Source organism: Mus caroli, chromosome 5, assembly GCF_900094665.2.
Source record: "Mus caroli chromosome 5, CAROLI_EIJ_v1.1, whole genome shotgun sequence".
In the NCBI taxonomy this organism is placed as follows: Eukaryota; Metazoa; Chordata; class Mammalia; order Rodentia; family Muridae; genus Mus; species Mus caroli.
The window spans coordinates 129,227,449-129,246,762 of NC_034574.1; the positions used below are offsets into that span (position 1 = coordinate 129,227,449).

At 46.5% G+C, this 19,314-nt stretch overlaps 1 protein-coding gene across 4 annotated transcripts in view; it reads right to left on the reverse strand.

Moving 5' to 3' along the window:
- The window catches only part of Cux1 (cut like homeobox 1), a 293,336-nt gene that overhangs the window by 109,212 nt on the left and 164,810 nt on the right, over nucleotides 1-19,314 (reverse strand). For all 4 annotated transcript variants that reach the window (XM_021161668.2, XM_021161666.2, XM_021161667.2 and 1 more), the window contains exon 4: nucleotides 10,847-10,925. In XM_021161668.2, the coding sequence (XP_021017327.1) occupies nucleotides 10,847-10,925 (79 nt within the window). The remainder of the gene's footprint in view (nucleotides 1-10,846; nucleotides 10,926-19,314) is intronic.

Here is a 19,314-nt window from a genome sequence, read left to right on the forward strand (position 1 = left end):
GGCGCCACACACCTGTACTCAGGAGGTAGCAGGAAGATCGGAAATTTAAGGTCATCCTCAGCTATAAAGTGGGTCTGGGGCTAGCCTGAAGATACATAAAGATGTCTGGNGAGTGCTCTGAATTGATGGATTTGGCTACTGGGCCAAGAGTGACTAGTAGTATGCAGTAGGAAGGGTGAGCCCAGGGAGCAAGGAATTATGGGAATGTGGATGAGTGAGGTAGTGGCAGGTGTGGTAAGAGGGGCTTAAATGTAGGCCAGCTTCTGGAGGTACGATTATTAAGAATGAGAATAGAACAGAAATCTCTGATGACACCTGCATGGAGACCAATGCATATTCATTATGGTGACACCACTTACTGTCTTGGAGGGTAGTTGGGGCGTGTGTGTGTGTGTGTGTGTGTGTGTGTGTGTGGTCTTATGCTCCTGAGAAGTTTCAGAAGTCACCTAGGACACTGACAAGGAAGCTGAGGAGAAAGTCCTGGCAGAGGAAGAAGCCAGGAGGAGAGTGTGACCAGATAGAGTGGTGACTCAACAGGTGTGGTCCCCTCTCAGGAAAGTCTGCTTCTGTGGGGATAGAGCACAAAAGAAGAAAATGTTTGGGCCAGTCTGGGGCCACTTACAGACTTTCACTTGGCCCTCTAGCAGCACTTTAATATAAACATTTATTTGGATGTCTCTGTCCACTACCCAGGCAGCTGGCATGCCCAATAAAGGGAAGCAGTGTCAAATAGAGAGGTCCCAGAGTTACTGAAGGCACACTGCTGGGCTGCCCCGAATCTATAGGATGGCAGTAGGGCTTGTGACAAATGGACCCACTCCATATTGTGAGGGCTTAGAAACCCCATCTTAGTAAACCCTGGGCACATGTTTGCACAGAGCTTTGCAGGCAACACAGGGCTGTCGCCTGCCTCTAGCTCCAGTATGAATGTGTTCCTTGTGAGCACCATCACAGGGATGACATCACATGCAAGCCAACACTACTCTTTGCCGGGACACTCTGGGCTAATGTAATCATACGATTACATAATTAACCCAGCTGTCTCATTAAGAAAATCAACTGGAATTCAGGGCATAATTAGTTATATGACAATTAGCATGCTGATGAGCAACCGATGAAAAGCTGTCTAGATACCCAGCGTGCCAGGACCACCCCAATCATGTCCGGGCTTGGGGTGGGGGGGTGGGAGGTGGGGAGGAACGGGTGGGATGAGGCCGCACACCTTTGTGTGTGCACATCAAGAAGGATTCCCTGGGTCAGTTTGGGGAGTTCTCAACATGCCAGTCAGTTCAGCCAANGGTTTNGGTGGGTGGGACCAAAAGGGAAGGCCCTAAAATGAGAGCCTGCTGAAGCAGCTGGCACAGATACAGGCATCCACCTTGTAACTTTCACTTTTCAAAGTGTTTACAGCTGAGTGTTGGGGATGTGGCTTCATGGGAAGAGCACTTGCCTAGCATGCACAAAGCCCTGGATTCCACCCCCAGTACTACATTAACAGGATATGGTGACGTACACCTGTAAACCCAGAACTCAGAAGGTGAAAGCCAGAGGAGGGGCCATCCTTGGTATACAGTGATGCAGAGGCCAGCATGAACTCCACGAGACTATCTCAAAACAAAATCGTGAGTTTATAGTTCATCAATCACTTGTTAATAGCATATAAAAAATAAAAGATGTGCCAAATTTGTTTGGTGTTCTAGTCATGGAGGGTGGAAAAAAGCTGTCCCCTGTTTAGTTTCCAATTCTCCAGTGTGAAGCATAACTGATTCTTGTCCCTTGTAGCAATTTCAGGACCAGCTCCAGTCCAGAGAGCCACAGGGAAGACAGGAAACAGTTGAATGCCCAAAGTCCCTGGTTTCCTTGTTGTCTTGGTTTGGTGCCTGAGGTTGTTTCTTAGTAATATGAACGAAAATGTCCCAGGAAGACAGANAGGACACCTATGAGGATGATCGTACAGGTCTCAGGCCACTAAAGTCACTCTGTAAAGGTGAGGGGTGTTGGCCTAGTTTGCCAGCATCAGGAGTCTTGCATCACCTGAACTAGACTAGCCTGCTGGAATGAGACAAGAGCAGCCATATTTTCCCAGCCTTGAAGGCTAGCATAGTATACCAACGGCATAGTGGCTAGTGACGTGAAAGCCACGAGGGGGTTCACACCGGCACAGACCCTGTCAGCTCTCCCTGAGGCCAGCAGGGAAGGAGGAGGGATGGAAGTAAAGTTTCTGATTTTATCTGTGATGTGTCCTCCCCAGGAAGTAGTGGCACAAAGGACCAGATGGCTATTTCACCCTTGTGGAGGGACATTAAAAAGCAGCCCCCAAGCTGAGGCTGTAGCTCTGTAGAGTGCTTGCCTGCCACACGCAGTGGTAGTACTAGTTCCATGTAAAAGGGGCATGGTGGTGTACATCTGTAATCCCAGAACTTGGGTGGCTGGAGGATCAGGGGTGCAAGGTTTTCAATGGCCATAAGAGTTTGAGATCAGCCTGGAGCTACTGAGACCTTGTCTCGTGGGGGGGGGGGGAACAGCTGATCTCTGGGTCTTCATAATGGGGCTAGTCCTCATGACGAGAGTCCCCTTTATCCAAATCCTACCTTTAAGACTGGGTGCCTGGAGACACAAACCTTGTGCAAGTTTCTGTCAACTTTGCATAAAGTTCTGGAAATAGAGTAACCCACGAATGAGCTCTCTAGAAAGTTCTCATTCAGCGCTTCAGAAAATGCATGCTATATTGTGATGGGTAATCTTCATTGTTAAGTGGATTTAGAATCACCACAAAAATACACCTCTGGATTTATGAAGGTGTTTCTAGAAAGAATTGAGGCATGAAGACCCATGTCCCAGGGTGGGGTCATGGACTGACTGAAAAGGAGACAGNGAGCTNAGCACCAGCATTAATCTCTCTCTGCTTCCTGACTGTGGTTGCAGTGTGACCAGGCTTTATGATCTTGCCGCCATGCCTCTCCTCATGATATATTGCACCTCTTAAAACTGAGCCAGAACAAGCCCTTTCTCCTGTAAGTTGCTTTTGTTTATAGTAATAAGAAAAGTAACCACCACACAGGTGCTTTTCAAAACCATAGGCTAGTTTCCTAGGTCAATCAAGCAAGTTGAGGTGGTTCTGACAACATGGGTGGGAGCCCTGTTTCATGAGGTGATAAATATTTTATAGTGCTGGTAATACCCTTCCTAAGACTTCAATTTTAAAAGCTCCCAGGCACTGTTTTTGCATTTGAAGGGTCTCATTGGTAGGAAGTAAACTGCCACTGAGTCAGGAGTAAAATATAATACTTGCAAAGTGACTGCAGAAGCAAGAAGACTGGCAGCTTGCAAAGCGATTTTACCAAGGAACTTCATAGCCAAGGCACACAGGTCCTTTCCTTCTCCCACTCCCCCAGTACTACAGCCCAATTTTAAGGAGGAATTTTTTTCAACGAGGCTCTGTCTTCTCTGATGATTCTAGCTTGTGTCAAGCTGACATAAAACCGGCCAGCTTAGAGACTGAGACTTGGAGTACAAGTGATTATTTTGCTGATTATGTTGCTCTCTCACAAGCTTGCAAATAAATACATTATTGCAGAATGAAAATCTGAAGCAAGTTACCCACTCCAGGTTAATGAGTGGCAGATTATGCATGCCATCATGGTTCTGCCTAGATCCCAGGAAAATTCCTGCTATGCTATATCATTTCATAATATTCCAGCTATGGGAGAGGGGCACCCTTTAAAGGCAGGGACGTTTCCTGTATCATCAGTTAAAGATACAAGCTGTTTCACTCAAAACATAATTGTGAAATATTTTCTCTACTATGCAAAGTGTGTGCGTAGTACTGGGGAGGTGGGGAAGGAAAGGACCTGTGCATCTGTTGGGACTCTCAGTTCAGGCATCTATGTGACAGACTGCCAGGAAGTGCTGGCAGAGTTTAAGTGTCTTGAACGGTACACTTTAAACTATGCTTTGCACTGGGGAGTTGTTGGCATCAGGAGACCAGGCTGAAACTCTGTCCTTGCCCACAGGCACGGACCCAAATNCAGAGAGATGATGGCCTCAAGGACAGAAAGCTGAACAGAGGGGAAGTTCTACCAAGGGAATCCTATCAGGGCACAATGCTGGCAAATGGTTATGACATTTGTATTTGTGCTTCGAATATTAAAAACAATTTAGCCAGGTGTAGTAGGTAGGCATGCTCAGAACCCTAGCACCAGCTGAGGCTGAAGTATCAAAAATATAAGGCCAGTTCTGGCTGCATACCAAGTGCTGGGTTATCCTGGGCTACATGAAACCCTGTTTGAAAAAAATAAAGGAATGGGAACAAGCACATAAGTGTATTTGCTAACAAGCCTGATGATCTGAGTTTGATTCCCAGAATTCACGTANCGGAAAGAGAAAATCAACTCTAAAGGTTCTGACATCCATACGTGTGTTGTGGTATGGGCATGCAAGCACACACAAACATAATAAAAATAATCATAAAGTAAAGAACAAATAATTAAAAACTTAAACTGGGGTCACAGATGTAAAATGTCNTCTTGTGCAAAGCCTAAGGCTCTGAGTGCTGGAGGTGCACAGCACACAGCTGCAATCTCAGCACTAGAGGCTGAGGCTGGAGAACCATGAGTTCCAGAAGAGTCTGCGTGACAGAGGGAAACCCATCTCAAACAAATCATCAGCTGCCACTCGGAAGTGGAGGGGTGTGGATTTTAAAAGAAAAATAAAAAAATCTCTCTACCACCAAGGCCATATTATTGTAACTTCTGGGATAATGACCAGTTCAAGTCTATTTTGCAATAGAAGGCCTAGCCAGTATCTTTAACTTGTTGGGATTTTGTTGGATAGTTGATTTTTTGGAGACAGGGTCTGGGTTAGCTGGGATTATGTCAATTTGACACAAGCTAGAGTCATCAGAGCAGAAAGATCCCCAACTGAAGAACGGCTTCCATGAGATCCAGCAGTAAGGCATTTTCTCAATTAGTGACCAATGGGGGAGGGCCCAGCCTGTGGGTGGGGCCATCCTGGGCTGGTGGTTCTGGGTTCTCTAAGAAAGCNGGCAGCGCAAGCCAGTAAGCAACACTCCTCCATGTCCTCTGCATCAGCTCCTGCCTCCAGGTTCCATCCTTGTTTGACTTCCTGTCCTGAATACTTTGGTAATGACAGCAATGTGGAAGTGTAAGCAGGAAAAAAAAAAAAAAAATCTCCTCCCCCCCAAAAAAACCCAACTTTTTTTCTTTTTGGTCATGGTGTTTTGTTGCATCAATACAAACTCTAACTAAGACAGAGTTTCTTTAGAATTATTTTTTATTTGCCTGTAGAAGCAGAAAGAGAAGTCAGCTGTGAGCCACTGAACAAGGGAACACAACTCTAGTCCTGCAAGAGCAGCAATNCTCCTCTTAACGGGTAAATAGAGGCAGAGCCTCATTCTGATTCTTTATGTAGCTAAGAGTGACCTTGCATTTCTCACCTTCCCCAGTGCTGCACTTAGAGGCTTAGAGGTGTGAGTCACCACAATTGGCTTTGGGGGAGGGGTTATCTTTTTTTTTTTTTTTTTTTTTAATATGGACCAGTCAAGGAGAGGCTAGGGGTCAGAGTCAGGTGAATAGGCAGGGTGTAGGGAGATCCTGGCTGGATGCAGGTGCCAGCATCAAGTAAAGTCTCAGAATGGAGGACTTGCCAATCACATGTGCTGGACCCTGAGTGGAGGGTGTCAATGGCTTTGCAGCCATGAAACGTTTTATAGTCTGACATAAAAGTTAAATGAAAATTCAGAGAGCTATTAAAGCACTCCATGGCAGGGCCAGACAATCTGAGTGAACAGTGGCTGCTGTCTGGTATTTCAGATGCTCTAGTGAGCTTAGTCCTATGGGAGGTGTCAATCACAGGAGCAAGGTGCACATTACGCTCAAAACATATTGTGTTCAGTTGACTCTATTCTAGATTTTTGAGATAGTTTTTTTGGAATTCATGTGGCCCTATCCTGAACTTACTATAGAGCTGAGGATAGCCTTAAACTTCTGATCCTCCTGCCTCCACAATTCTAGTGCTAGGATTACAGCGCCACTTACCTGGCTTCACGCAGCACTTTGAAGAAATGATTTGATACATCCATTTGTACATTCATTGAGCAAATATTTACCAAATTTCTACTACATGGCAGACACTGGAGTTGATACCTGGGAGATGATTATTGACAAGGCCACATTGTTTTAGTGTCCCCTGTGAAAGAACCCAGGGCTACCAAGTACAGCCATGCATTCATGGGGTCACATTCTGAGAACTGTGTCATGTGATTCTGACATTTCCCAAGCAACTTTACAGAAGCTAAGGCAGGGAGGTGTTATTAGGTGCTGGTCTTACACTGTTGTTGTACATGTGGTCCCTTGTTGACTGAAACGTTTTTGTGCAGTGTCCAACTGTGGTTGTAATAGCGGTATAGTTAGTTCAGTTGATAGACTGCTTAGCTAGCCTGCATGAGACCCTGGATTTAATCCTCACCAGTGCACGCCTATAATCCTAACACTTAGGTCAGGGAGGTGGGAGGATCAGAAGTTTAAAGTATCAAGGTTGAGGGGAGCCCTGAGCTACATGAGACCCTATCTCAAAAGGGCGGGGGTGAGCATAGTAAGTCACACTTGGGAGCCATTTGGGAGTCCGAGGCAGGAAGATGGTGAATTCTGTTTTCCTGGACTACATAGACCCAGATTGTAAGATCAGAGGANGAAGTGTCAGGACATTGTAGGATGCAGGGTCCTCATATAAATTAATCTGCAGGTCTAGGGAGAGATGAACTGTGAGCCGTGCTTGGGGCACCTGCAGTGTGGAGAATTATGGCAGGAGTTAGGATAGACATATCCTACAAGTAGAAGGCTAGGACTTGGGTAAGCAGACAGGTGAGAGATAGTGTCACCTNGAAGCAGCAGGGACCAAGGGAGAGGACAGTGTTCCTTAAGTGGGAACAGGAACCATTAGTCATCCCAGAGGGCAGCCCAGGAGACAGCTGGCCATGCAGGCTTCTGCTCAGGGATGAGAGCTGGATAGAGATAAAGCCAACTCACTGTGGTGACCGCTGGGTCTCTGGAGGGCTTTGTTAACTGCCTGGCTCATACTTTTTGTGTGCCTGTTGCTGGGCTCAGAGCAAGAGAATCAACCTTGGCCATGAGGCAATTCCCTTCTAGCAGACCCCCCAAACAAGGAGCTAGAAAAGTCAGGGAAGTGCAGCTCCAGGCAGCATGGTGGCTGGGGCCACCTCAGGACCTAGCTTTCCTGGGGCTGGCAGCCCTGCCAGAGCTCCTGGTACTGACATCTAGCCCTGACCCAGGGCACATAGCTGACATACCTGTCGGCTTCCCCAAGCTGCATGTGATAATATGAGTTCCTGTCTCTCACAAGTAGAACTCAATATGTATTCTACTAGACTGCAGCCTAAAGCCCACAGATGAAGAAGGCTCCTGGACCCTGCCTGGCTGGGTAGCTGTCAATAAATGAGGCACTATTGACCACGCCTTTCCTGGAAGCCTTGGCCACAGGATTACCTCATCTAAGAAATCACCAGACTGCACAATCCAGGTGGAGCACCCCAGCCCAGCTTCCTAGGTAACTCATCAGATCTGTCAGTCCACAGCATGTTTAGCATGCTGAGGGTAGAACTGATCTACCTGGAATGTAGGTGTGTTTTGGTTGACTTTGATATCAGACTCTCCAGTAGACCATGTTGGCCTGGAACTTCATATGTGTCCAAAAATGACCTTGAATTCTTGGTCTTCCTCCCTTCATCTCCTGAGTGCTGGGATTACAGGTGTGTACTACAGTGCCGGGATCTATGTGGCTGCAGATTGAACCCAGGGCTTCAGGAATGTTAGATAGGCACTCTATCAACTAAACTACATTCTCAACTCCAAATAAATGTTATTTATTCTAGCTTCAATGTGAACTTTAACTCTCTAGCCTACTAATTCCCAATCTTCCTAACGCTGCGACCTTTATTATAGTTCTTCTTATGGTAACCCCAACCATAAAATTATTTTGTTGCTACTTCAAAACTAATTTCAATACTGTTATGAGTCCTAATATAAATATCTGATATGCAGCATATCTGATATGACCCCCACCCCCCACAAAGGGGATTCGACACATAGGCTAAGAACTGCTGCTACCCAAGCTTGGTGTGGTGGCACCAAGGTATAGGCACTTCTATACCTAGCACTTGGGAGGACTGTGGTACGTTAAGAGAGTAACTTGGACTACATAGTGAATTTGAGGTCACCTTTAGGTATACAGTACAATCCTGTCTCAAAAACATGAGCCGGTGATGGTTCATGAGTAAAAAAAGCACTTATAGGACCTGAGTCTGATATGACCAACAAGGTAGGAGAGAACAGACTCTGACAAGTTGTTCTCTGATGGACACACATGCTCTGTGGCACATATGCACAAACAAATAGATAAATGTAAAATGAAATTCTCTAGCCCAATATAATTATGAAAACTACTAATACATAAAGGTCTTTATTTATAAAAATATATGAGACTTCAATGAGAAGAATAATTGTTTATGTTCTATGGGAAACCAAGGCAGAATATAATTTCAGATTAAGAATTCAACAAACTAGCCGGGCGGGCGTGGTGGTGCACGCCTTTAATCCCAGCACTCGGAAGGCAGAGGCAGGCAGATTTCTCAGTTGGAGGCCAGCTTAAACTACAGAGTGAGTTCCAGGACAGCCAGGGCTATACAGAGAAACCCTGTCTCGAAAAACCAAAAAAAAAAAAAAAGAAAGAAAGAAAGAAAAAAAAAAGGAATCCAACAAACTGTTAAGTGATTACTTAGCTGGGACCTGGTACAAGCTTGACTCTGTACAGAATGGAAGCCTTAAATGGAAAACAAACTGAGGTCAAAACGGAGGTAAGGCCTCTGGTGAACACAAAGCAGAGCTGCCCACTTCAAATAATTCCCCGGCTCACCAGACCACAGCTTTCATCTGGAACACTGGCGCCTGGGGAAGTCTGAAGTGAGGGCAGGAGCAGAACCCTGCTGAGCAGGAGGGACTAAGAGAATACCAGGGAAATGAGTGATGTGGAAATGGCTGCATCCTGGGAGCAGACATCCCATGATGGTTCATAGAAGAAAAAAAAAAAAAACCTCAGATGTCTTACACATGAGAAGCAAGTCCATATCATGTACACTGAAAATGAAATGAAAGAAGACAAAGAAAAGAAAATGTAAGCAGCATCCATCAGATTGGTGGAACTTGAGGAATAGTGTGCTGGTTAGGTTTTGTCAACAGGACACAATTTAGAGCAACACTGGAAAGAGGAATTGCCCCTATGGGCAATTGTATGGGGTAGTTTCTTGATGAGTGATTGACATGGGAGGCCCAGCCCACTGTAAGTGGGGCCACCTCTGAGCAGGTGGTCTGGGTTGTACAAGAAAGCAGCTGAGCAAGCCATGGAGAGCAAGCTGGCAAGCAGTTTCCTCCATGGACTCTCCTTTAGTGCCTGTTTCCAGGTCCCTGGCTCAGTTCTCAGTGATGTACCAGGATCAGGACATATAAGTCACATAAATTCTTTCCTGCCCCAAATTGATTTGCTCCCTGTTTTATTACAGGGATAGAGAAGCAAACTAGGACATGCAGTGTACCTGAACACCAGATAATCCACTTAAGAGTTCAGAAGCCTCCTGTGGGTCCTGGCCAGTCTTCAGAAAACCCCGGGTCACAGACAAACTCTTACAGAAAATCGATAGGTCAGAATTTACAACTTAGAGCGTGACAAACAACTAAGGCGTAAAAAAATCGGAACATGAGAAAGCGTTCTTTACTACTATGTCATCCCCACATCCTACCCACTTTACAGATGAGAAAACTGAGATTCAACGGGGAGAAAAATACAATTGAGACCCCAGAGCAAGCCCATGGTGGGGGACTACATTTCTCTATTTTCTGTTCAGAGAATTCCTTGTTTGGTTCAGCTCTAAAAGAGAAGAGCAAAGCCTAAGGTAGCATTGAGGAGATAGCTGTCAGCAATCAGTGCTATAGACCAGGCCCTTCTCACAAGCAATGAGAACACCCTTACAGGCACAAAAGAGATTTCAGTTTTGTCAAGGCGTCTACTCTGAGTGATGTCTGCACAATTACCAAACAGGGCAAACACGTGACTGCTATGTGTAGGGGTCCTTTGGTTTCCTTGTCAGCAGAGGAAATATGTCCTTCCGATGTGACTTTTCCTCCAGGACTGAGTTAGGATCCATGTGATCCTGTCTATCCTGATAGATTCTCAATCACATGGGAGCTGAGGAGTGAGAAACGCACCACATGGCCCTAAAGGACTCAGATGCCATCTCCTTGGAGCATTCCTGTCCAGGAGCACTTAAACTTAAACGCACTCCTTTAAAAGAAGATGCCACCACCCAAATCCTTAGTCACGGCGACCAGGACCATCAGCTTTAACTCTTCAGTGAAAGATACTTTTCCAGGAACCAGGGATCCTCCGTGACCCTGGAGGGGAGGGGGGCACACCAGGTGTGCTGTCAGTGACACTTGCAAAGTCCTGCAGGTGGCATCTGCACTTGGAGACTTACCACCAGCCTAGAGCTTCCCCAGGACATGCAGCATTCTGCAGCATGGCCACAGAGGCATGGGCTTCTGTGCTTACAAAAGAATCAGCTGATGAGTCTGCGATTACACACACGGCATTTCCTGCTTGTCCAAAGTCTGGATTCTAGAGAATTCACATTCCCCAACCCTTGGTTTTCCAGGAAAGCTGCTTGAATGACCCATTCTCCTTAGGAAAACTAAGATCAGGAAAACTAAGAAAACTAAGATCATAACCCACTATCATTAGCTAGCAATGCCTGACTTACCTGGAACATCAATTAGTCTCTTGTACACAGTCAAGAAGGCTGCCTCTGCTTCTTTGCTTCTTTTACTCAGTGCATCAATCTGAAAGGAAAGGAGACAAAGAAGAGAAAGAAAGAAAATGTATTGATAGTTCATTTNGTTTTTTTGTTTTTTTGTTTTCTGAGAAGGTCTTACTATATAGCCCTATAAAGCTCACTATATAGGTCTTACTATATAGCCCAGAGTAGCCTAGAACTAACTAGTAATCCTCCTGCCTCAGCTTTGTACTTCACATTTTTGTTTATGTCCTAGTTGTGGAACAAAAGTTAAGATCCTATAGATAAGTTATGGACATGGGGAGGTGCTATCAGGAGGGTTTAGGGAGAGAGTACAGATATTATACACATGGGACTTACTGGCACTGGCTGGGCGGCCACCTCGTACATGGAGGAGAGCATGTACCTGGTATACACCACAGTAGAAGACACCCAGGAGGAGGCTGGGAGTGGAAGACGTTTGAATCTGACAATGTGGAAGGCACTGGGAAGTGGCCAGTGGGGAAACCTGGAGCACTCTGAGTCAGTGTGAGCACACAGCTGGGTGGGTCAGGGACAATGCTGGGGTTCCCAGCAGACACAGGGGAGGGTCTGTGTCGGTGGTCTGTCTTATAAGCTGACCTTCTGTCCCACAGGCCATGTCTACACATCATAAGAAGGTGGAGGAGGAAACCCCATTAGGCTAACATCCATCCAAGCAGCATCATACTGTCAGACCACCTCGCGTTGTGCTATTAACCTCCTGGCACACAACTGCCAAGCTAACAGACGGCTCTCACTCCTGAGGCGGCAAGACTTCGCATGCACTAAGTTCGTACCACTCAGGAAAAGGACCCGGAATTACAGTTTCCTGCTGGCCTTACTCAAGATCACTCTCCCTCCTGTGTTATTAAAGAGGCAAAAGATGGGCCTTAATTATAGGGCCTCCAGCCTGGGCCAGGCAACAGTCTGTTCAGGGCTGAGTGTAATCTGGGAAAGGAGGGTGAATTGTTGAAGAGTGGAGGCCACAGACTCCTGAGCCTCAGGAGAACTAACACAGGGCAAGCAGAGACACTTCTAAAACCATGCTCCAAAGAAAACATCTGAAGTCACTTGTTTAAAATTCTTCCTTCATAAAATAAAATTGTAATTTAAGTATATCCATCCATGCTCATGCAGTGTGTCCCAACACAATCCACAGGGTAGACACCCTCTCCCTGACTCCCTCCAGGGTCTCCTCTAGTCCATGTAGGCCTTGAACTTACAATGTAGCTGTAAATGAATTTGAACCCCTGATCTCCCTGCCTCTACCCCTAAGCACTGAGAAAGACATCTGAAGCAATGTTTGGCTTGCCTCTAGGATGAACTGCTTTTTATGCACCTAGCTGCCTTTGTGCTTGGGTCCCCTACACTGGCTCTAGATACCGTCTCAGCGCTGGCCTAGGGAAGCCCTGCATCTCTCAGGTGTAACTAACAGTTACTAAGTGGCCTCTCNTGCAGCAGACCAAGCCCAGTTTGTGGAGACTCCTGGTCTGTCCAGATCCCTGTTCCAACTGTTTACATGCCTAAGAGGGCACATGGAACCACTGAAAAGTTGAGCTCTTGGGAGGCATAGGCAGGCACTGTCAGTTTGAGGCCAGCCTGACCTACAAAGCCAGTTCTAGGACAGCCAGAGCCAGAGCTTGTCTTGAAAAACCAACCTCCCCTCCAAAACACCCCAAACCAACTAACCAACCAACCAACCAACCAACCAAACAAACAAACAAAAAACTTCTAACCCTCACAGAAATTCTTGTGACCTTACTTAGAAGTCAGGCATTGTAGGTGATAGTGTTAATTGGAAGTCAGCTCTGTGAACCTGAATCCAACAGGATTTTATATTGAGGTGACTCAGATGGCAAATTTGCAAGCACAGGACTTGAGTGTGAGTCCTAGAATCTACATGAAAAAGNGGACACAGTGTGGCAGGTTTGTAACCTCAGTGCTGAGGAAGCCAAGACAGCGGGATTACTGGCTCACCAGCCTAGCCTGTTTGCTGAGCACCACGTCAGCAAGAGACCAAGTGAAAATCTCAAAAGGATAGATGGGGCCTGAGAAAGAACTCTCAGGATTGTCCTCTGGCATCCACACACTACGTATATATACCCTCCCCATGAAAACACACACATTCACTCACACATAAACACACAATAAGATGAAAAAAATTAAAAAGAAATAGGAGGGAACATTGGCATGTGAAAAATGGTTATTCCCTCCCTATTAAAAACAGCTAGCCCACCAAAGGCCACCAGTCCACAAACCCTTCCCATCTTTTGATGTCCCTATTTCTCCAGCCTTTGCCCCATCACAGCTGCCCTTTTGTGGCAGTTAGCTAATTGCATCAGCTTGTGAGGCGAGTTCCCAAGACTGAACTGACACAGCGTCACTGTATGCTTTAGAGAAAACTAAGCAAACTTTTGCCCCATGTTCTTGGAGCGTAGTTTCCCAGGTTACACACACACCCTGCAACAGACACGAGCAGGGAGAGTGTTACTGACAAAGTCAGGGCTGTGGTGCTGCCTCCACACGAGGAATGTCATCCACCACTACCTTGTTCTCCACAAGCAGCCAGCCCTGTTCACACACTTAACCAGTCCTTCAGACCCAGGACTAGGAGGCACTCAGTTCTAGTGTTTAAGCCACTTGACAGCATCGGGAAATGAATTCCATAGCTCTGTGCTCTTCTTCCTTCAAACCTTCCACAAATGTGACTGACCAAGTTCAAATCCAGTCCCAAGACAAGGGTAGGCAGTGGGTTTAAGACATCTAAGAAGTATATATGAAGTTCTCTTTTTTCTTCCTTTCTTTCCTTCCAGGAAAGTAGTCTCTTGTAGCACAGACTACTTTTGAATTCACTCTGTAGCTGGGGGTGACCTTGAACGCCTCCTCTTCTTGCCTCCACAGGTATGTGCTCCCATTCCAGTTTATTCAGCAGGGGGTCGAACTCATGATTTCAAGTACAGTTGGTAAATGCTCTACCAGCTGAGCTATATCCCTAGTCCAAGAGTTTTAAGAGAGGCTGACTTTCTAGCTGAGGCCGCCAGCTCCCTGGCAAGCCTTGTCAAACGGCTGGAATGATCAGTACATTCTGAGGAGTCCGACAGCCTCTTTCTTCTGTGATCCCCTTCTTCTGCCTCCTTCCCATGGCTGCTGCCCTGAAGTATACACTAGTCCCCAGCTCATCTTTCCTGTGGTGGCTGCTCTTGTTCATTGCTCACAGCCAGTGAGCAGCTGCCACTCAGTTTCTAGGCTTTGACATGAGCCTTCTCAGGCATATCCAGGCAAGGCAGTATCTATGCCCAAGCCTACTTCCTCCACTTTCAGTCCAGACTTCCTTCTGGCTGGCAGAGTTCTAGGGAAGAGCAGGGTTGGGAGGAAGTGCCAGAACTTTGGGGCTGGCTGCTTGACCAGAACTGCCAGCAGCTAGAAATGACAAACTTCACCTGCCAGGGCTGAACTAGCAAGTGATCTAACATAGTCAAATGACCTAACACAGAGGAAGAGCAAGTGACATTGACTTTGTTCCCGGGGTACGAGCAAGCCAGCAGGTATCTATGAAAGGAATGTTCCTTTTGTCTAGACCCTTTATCATTCAAAAAGGGAGACAAAAAGGAACCTATCCTTATCTGTCACTGTGTACCCAGGCAGTGGCACAGAGGAACATGGCAGCTCTTTGGGAGAGGTATGAAGGGAGAGTGTGGAATCAGGTTCCCAGGTTATACCTAATGGCCCCTTGGTATTCACATGAGCCTAAGGTAGACATTCTATCTACTGTTCCCACCCCACAATAGCAAAATGAACAAGAGGAAAGGACAGAGGTACTACTGTGATGGCAGGGCTAGGGTGGATCATGAAAACAACAGGCTCCGGCCACCTGTAAGAACTGTCCTGCTCCATGAGCTTCCTCTTCTGTTTGGGACTCACCTCCTGACAGCCACACCTCCCCCCCAACCCCCCCTCCCCCCCCCCCCCCCCCCCCCCCCCCCCCCCCCCCGCCACACCCGGTCACTCCCTGTTCCTGAGAGTACCAAGCAATTTCCACTCAGCCTGGAAGGCGCCTCATTGGAATGTTCTACTGATCTCTGGGGCTGGGCTCAGTTCCACCTATAAATTGAGGCCACTCCTACCAGCATAGGGCATCAGACTGTTGTTACCAGGCTACAGAGCAGACTCACCTCCTCTGGGCAATCCCAAAAGGACTATTTTTGCTACAGCTTCTATATTCGTTCTGAGAATGGAAACCCACACTCAATGAAGAAGGTTTTCACCTGCAGGAAAGCTCATGGTCTGGGAGTCTGTCATCATATTACTCTGAAGCTGGTTAATAAGGAAAGGGCTGCCTGTGCATGAGCACCTGTTTTTCGGGACATGGTGTAATGATAGCCTTGGGCTGTTACAGCCACTGCAAACACTTTCCCACCACACACACCTAGGCAGCTTTCTACAAGTGAACCTCCCCATCTCCCTCCAGCAAAATGACCACACACTTCCACTGTACATTTCCTCTTTCTGTCTTCTCATTTTAAGTCAAGGCCTCATAATGCCCAGGCTGGCCTTGAATTTGACATGTAGGCAAGTATGTGCTTGGATTTTCGAGCCTCCTGCCTCCACTGCAGGANTGCTGAGATCACAGGTGTGATCTTCTGTACTCAGTTTGGTAGTTGTGGGTGATGGCTTTGTGCATGCTAGGCAAGAGCTGTACTCAGGGAGCCACAGGCCTAGTCTGTTTACACTTGACAGTTGGAAGCTGTGTTGAAGACTGTCTGTATTTAATATTGCACTATGNTAGTGCAAAGGGGGAAAATATAACGTTCCCAGAGTAGTCCCTGTGTGATGCTGGCTTCACTTAGGGAGCTGTGATTCTTTTATTCCAAAGTTGACAGTGCAGCTGAAGTAAGTTCCAAAACTTATATAGAGATAACAAGTTAGTTTCTATATGAACGACCTATAACAGCAGTGTTTCATAGCAGTAGCAGGAACAGCTTTTTCCAGGATCCTGGGCATGGTGGCACCCTTGCTACCCCAGCATCTGGGACTGACAGGCAGAAGGAACAGGAGTTCAAGACCATTCTTGCTGACATGTTGAACTGAAAGTCAGTCTGGGCTACAAAAGAAAAGTCTCTTTCCCTCCCCCCCTCCTTTTCCCCCTTTCCCTTTCCCTTCTTTCCTTTCCTTTTTCCTTTCCTTTCCTTTCCTTTCCTTTCCTTTCCTTTCCTTTTTCCTTTCCTTTCCTTTCCTTTCCTTTCCTTTCCTTTCCTTTCCTTTCCTTTCCTTTCCTTTCCATTTGCTTATTGAATGTGAAGGTCAGAGAATACTATACAGGAGTCAGCTCTCTCCCTCCATTATGTGGGTTCTGAGGATCAAATTCAGGTCATTAGGCTTGCTGGCAAATGCCATTCCTGTCTGAGCCACCTTGCCAGCCCAAGCCATCCACTTTTGGATGAAGAAAGCGTGCTTTAGTAAAAATCTGAAAGAGGATGTAGCCACAAAGAATGAAATGGGCAAGAGCGTGGCCACAGCAGAGGTGTGGCATGGCAGAGGAGGAAGCCCTCAGAGAGTCAGACTGATAATTAACATCCTCTCAAGACATTTGCAGGGCTCTTAAGTTAGCACTGACTTCCATTTTCAGGAAGGGACTGCAGGCAGGGCTGTTGAGGATGCTGGATTAGCTGCCTGCCATTTTCCTAAAGCTCAAGCTGACTTAGAGGTAAGCTGCAGAGGACAGGTCACAGCACAGCAGCAGGCTAGGTGCAGAGGTGGGAGGGCCCAGCTGCCTGTCTCATTCACTGGCTCATTCGTTCATTCATTCCTTCATTCCCACCATGAAAAAACAGTGTGAAGAGGTTTACAATCCCCACCCAGCAAGCCAGAGCCTTCTCTTCCTTCCCACCATCTTTTACCTCAGGAAACCATGGAAGGGCTGCAGGGAAGTATTCCCAGAGGCCTGGCCGCCTGAGGTAGTGAGTCAGTTGGTGGAGTGCTGGTGCCGCATGCATGAATCCCTGGGTTCTATGCCCTGCATCCTATAACNTAGTCATAGTGGCACATGCCTGTAATCTTAGCATGCCCTTAATCCCAGCACTTGGAACGCATAGACAGGCAAATCTCTTGAGTTCAAGGCCAGCCTGGTCTACAAAACAACTACCAGGATAGCCAGGGCTACACAGAGAGACTGTCTGGAAAAACAAAGAAAAAACAAAAAGCCCCAACAATTTCTAGGGCTGGAGAGACTATGTTTTCCCAAAAACCCATGAGTTATTTAAAGAAAATCTTATGCAAGGCAGGGGAGACCTCCCTACAAATTGTTGGTTAGGGGAGAAGACACTGCCCCCGCCCCCCAACACAGGCTACATTCCGTACTTAGTTGTTCACTATAACTGGATAGTATGACCCTAGTGATGAAGACACAACCTATTTTAGTTGCAAGACGTAGAGCATCCTCCCTGCTGGATCTCTATTGAAGTGCCAGAGGTGTTATGCAGGATGCTGGAGGAGAAGTCATTCTCCCTGCAATCCCCAGTACCACTACTGTGCTACTCAGGATGTGCCTACTGGAGTAATTATCACATGGCAGTTCTCTGGTTGGATGTGAGGCTTGCTCCACAGGAAGGAATTCTGCCTGGCACTGCAAACCTGTTCAAAAGCCCATGGCTTGGGAGGTCACAGACCCTAATGGGGTANCTTCACATTGTGGTCTTGCCAAATGGACAGGTTGCTAAATTGCCTTTTAAATATTTATATTTATACCCATAGATTAGTGCAGCTTTAGACTGGCCAGAAAAGCAGTAGGCAGCAGTCAATCGGGTGCAGAGGCTCATAACTGGTTAAAGTGCTGAGAGGACCGNCCGCTGAGTGCCCAGCTCTAAACAAGACCACTGTACAACCCTCCAAGGCCCAGGGACATCTGGGAAGAGGAGCCAGAACGATGTGAGAGCAAGAGGCNGGGAAGAGTGCTGTGAAACGCTGTCTTCTAGNTGGGATTTATGAACTCAGACAGTTATGGTGACCTGCACAAGATCAAGCCAGTCACTATTCCAGCATGGGCTCATAAGGCTCTACTCCTAGCTGAAGAGCTATTGGCAATTGATGGCTCCTAGGGGAGAGTCATTTTTCTTTGGGGCCAGGGCTGCTGTAGATTGCCCATGCTCTACAGGATAGCCCCATATGCATTTGGATGGAGCTTACTGNATTTAATGTATATTAGCAGCCAAAAAAGAGGTCATAAGAGAAGGAGAGGAAGTTTTCGGGGTCTGGGAGAGAATGGGAGGGGAGAGATTTGATCAAGATACATTGCAAAGCTGAGCATAGTGATATAAGCCACGCCTTGAATCCCAGCACTCAGGAGGCAGAGGTAAGCAGATCTCTGTGAGTTGTACATCAAGTTCCAGGCCAGCCAAAGCTACATAGTGGGAAACTCTCAAAAACAAAGGAAACTTAGTTCTAGACGACCCAGAACTAAGTGATGAGATAATGTTTGAATAATAATAATACACATTATAAACATATATAAATTGTTAATAGAAAAACTAAAGGAAAGAAGTTTAAATTTTACTCTGAAAACCATAAAATACTGTAGAAAGAAACAAAATTAATGGAGGACTTTGCTAAATTGAAGACTTAGTAGTATAACAATGGTAATAGTCACAAAGCTGAGGTACAGATTCAATGCACTGCATTCCAAAATTCCAGCTGACTTCATTGCTGAAAATGAAAACTGATCCTGAAATCTGTGTGAGAATGCAAGGGCCCAAACAGACATAAATAAGTAAATAAATAAATAAATAAATAAATCCTGAAACTAGAAAAAGTTGGAAGACTCATACTTTCCAATTGACAAATTACCACAAACCATGTTTACCAAGACTATGGCATTGGCTTAAGAAAAATAATATAGCCCAATGAAGGGTGGCAAGAAATATATCATGATGTTTGACAAAAACAATGAGACTATCCAATGGCANAAAGCCAGCTTTAATTCTGGAAGTGCTAGAGACTGAACTCATGACTTCACACATGCTAGGCAGGGGCTCTACCACTGAACCACACCCCCAGCCCCTCCCTGGGGGATTCTAGGCAGGGGCTCTACCACTGAGCCACGCCCCCAGCCCCTCAGTGGGGGATTCTAGGCAGGGGCTCTACCACTGAGCCACGCCCCCAGCTCCTCACTGGGGGATTCTAGGCAGGGGCTCTACCACTGAACCACACCCCCAGCCCCTCACTGGGGATTCTAGGCAGGGGCTCTACCACTGAGCCATATCCTCAGCCACTTATCATATCTCTTAAGTGTTCCCTGTACAAGTTCATTCTGGGAATCTAACATTTTGATCATTTGATTCTTGATGTCAGTCTCATACATGGAATTTTGAGTCAACGGGACATTAGGAAAATCTAATGAAGATGCAGACATGGCTTTTTGA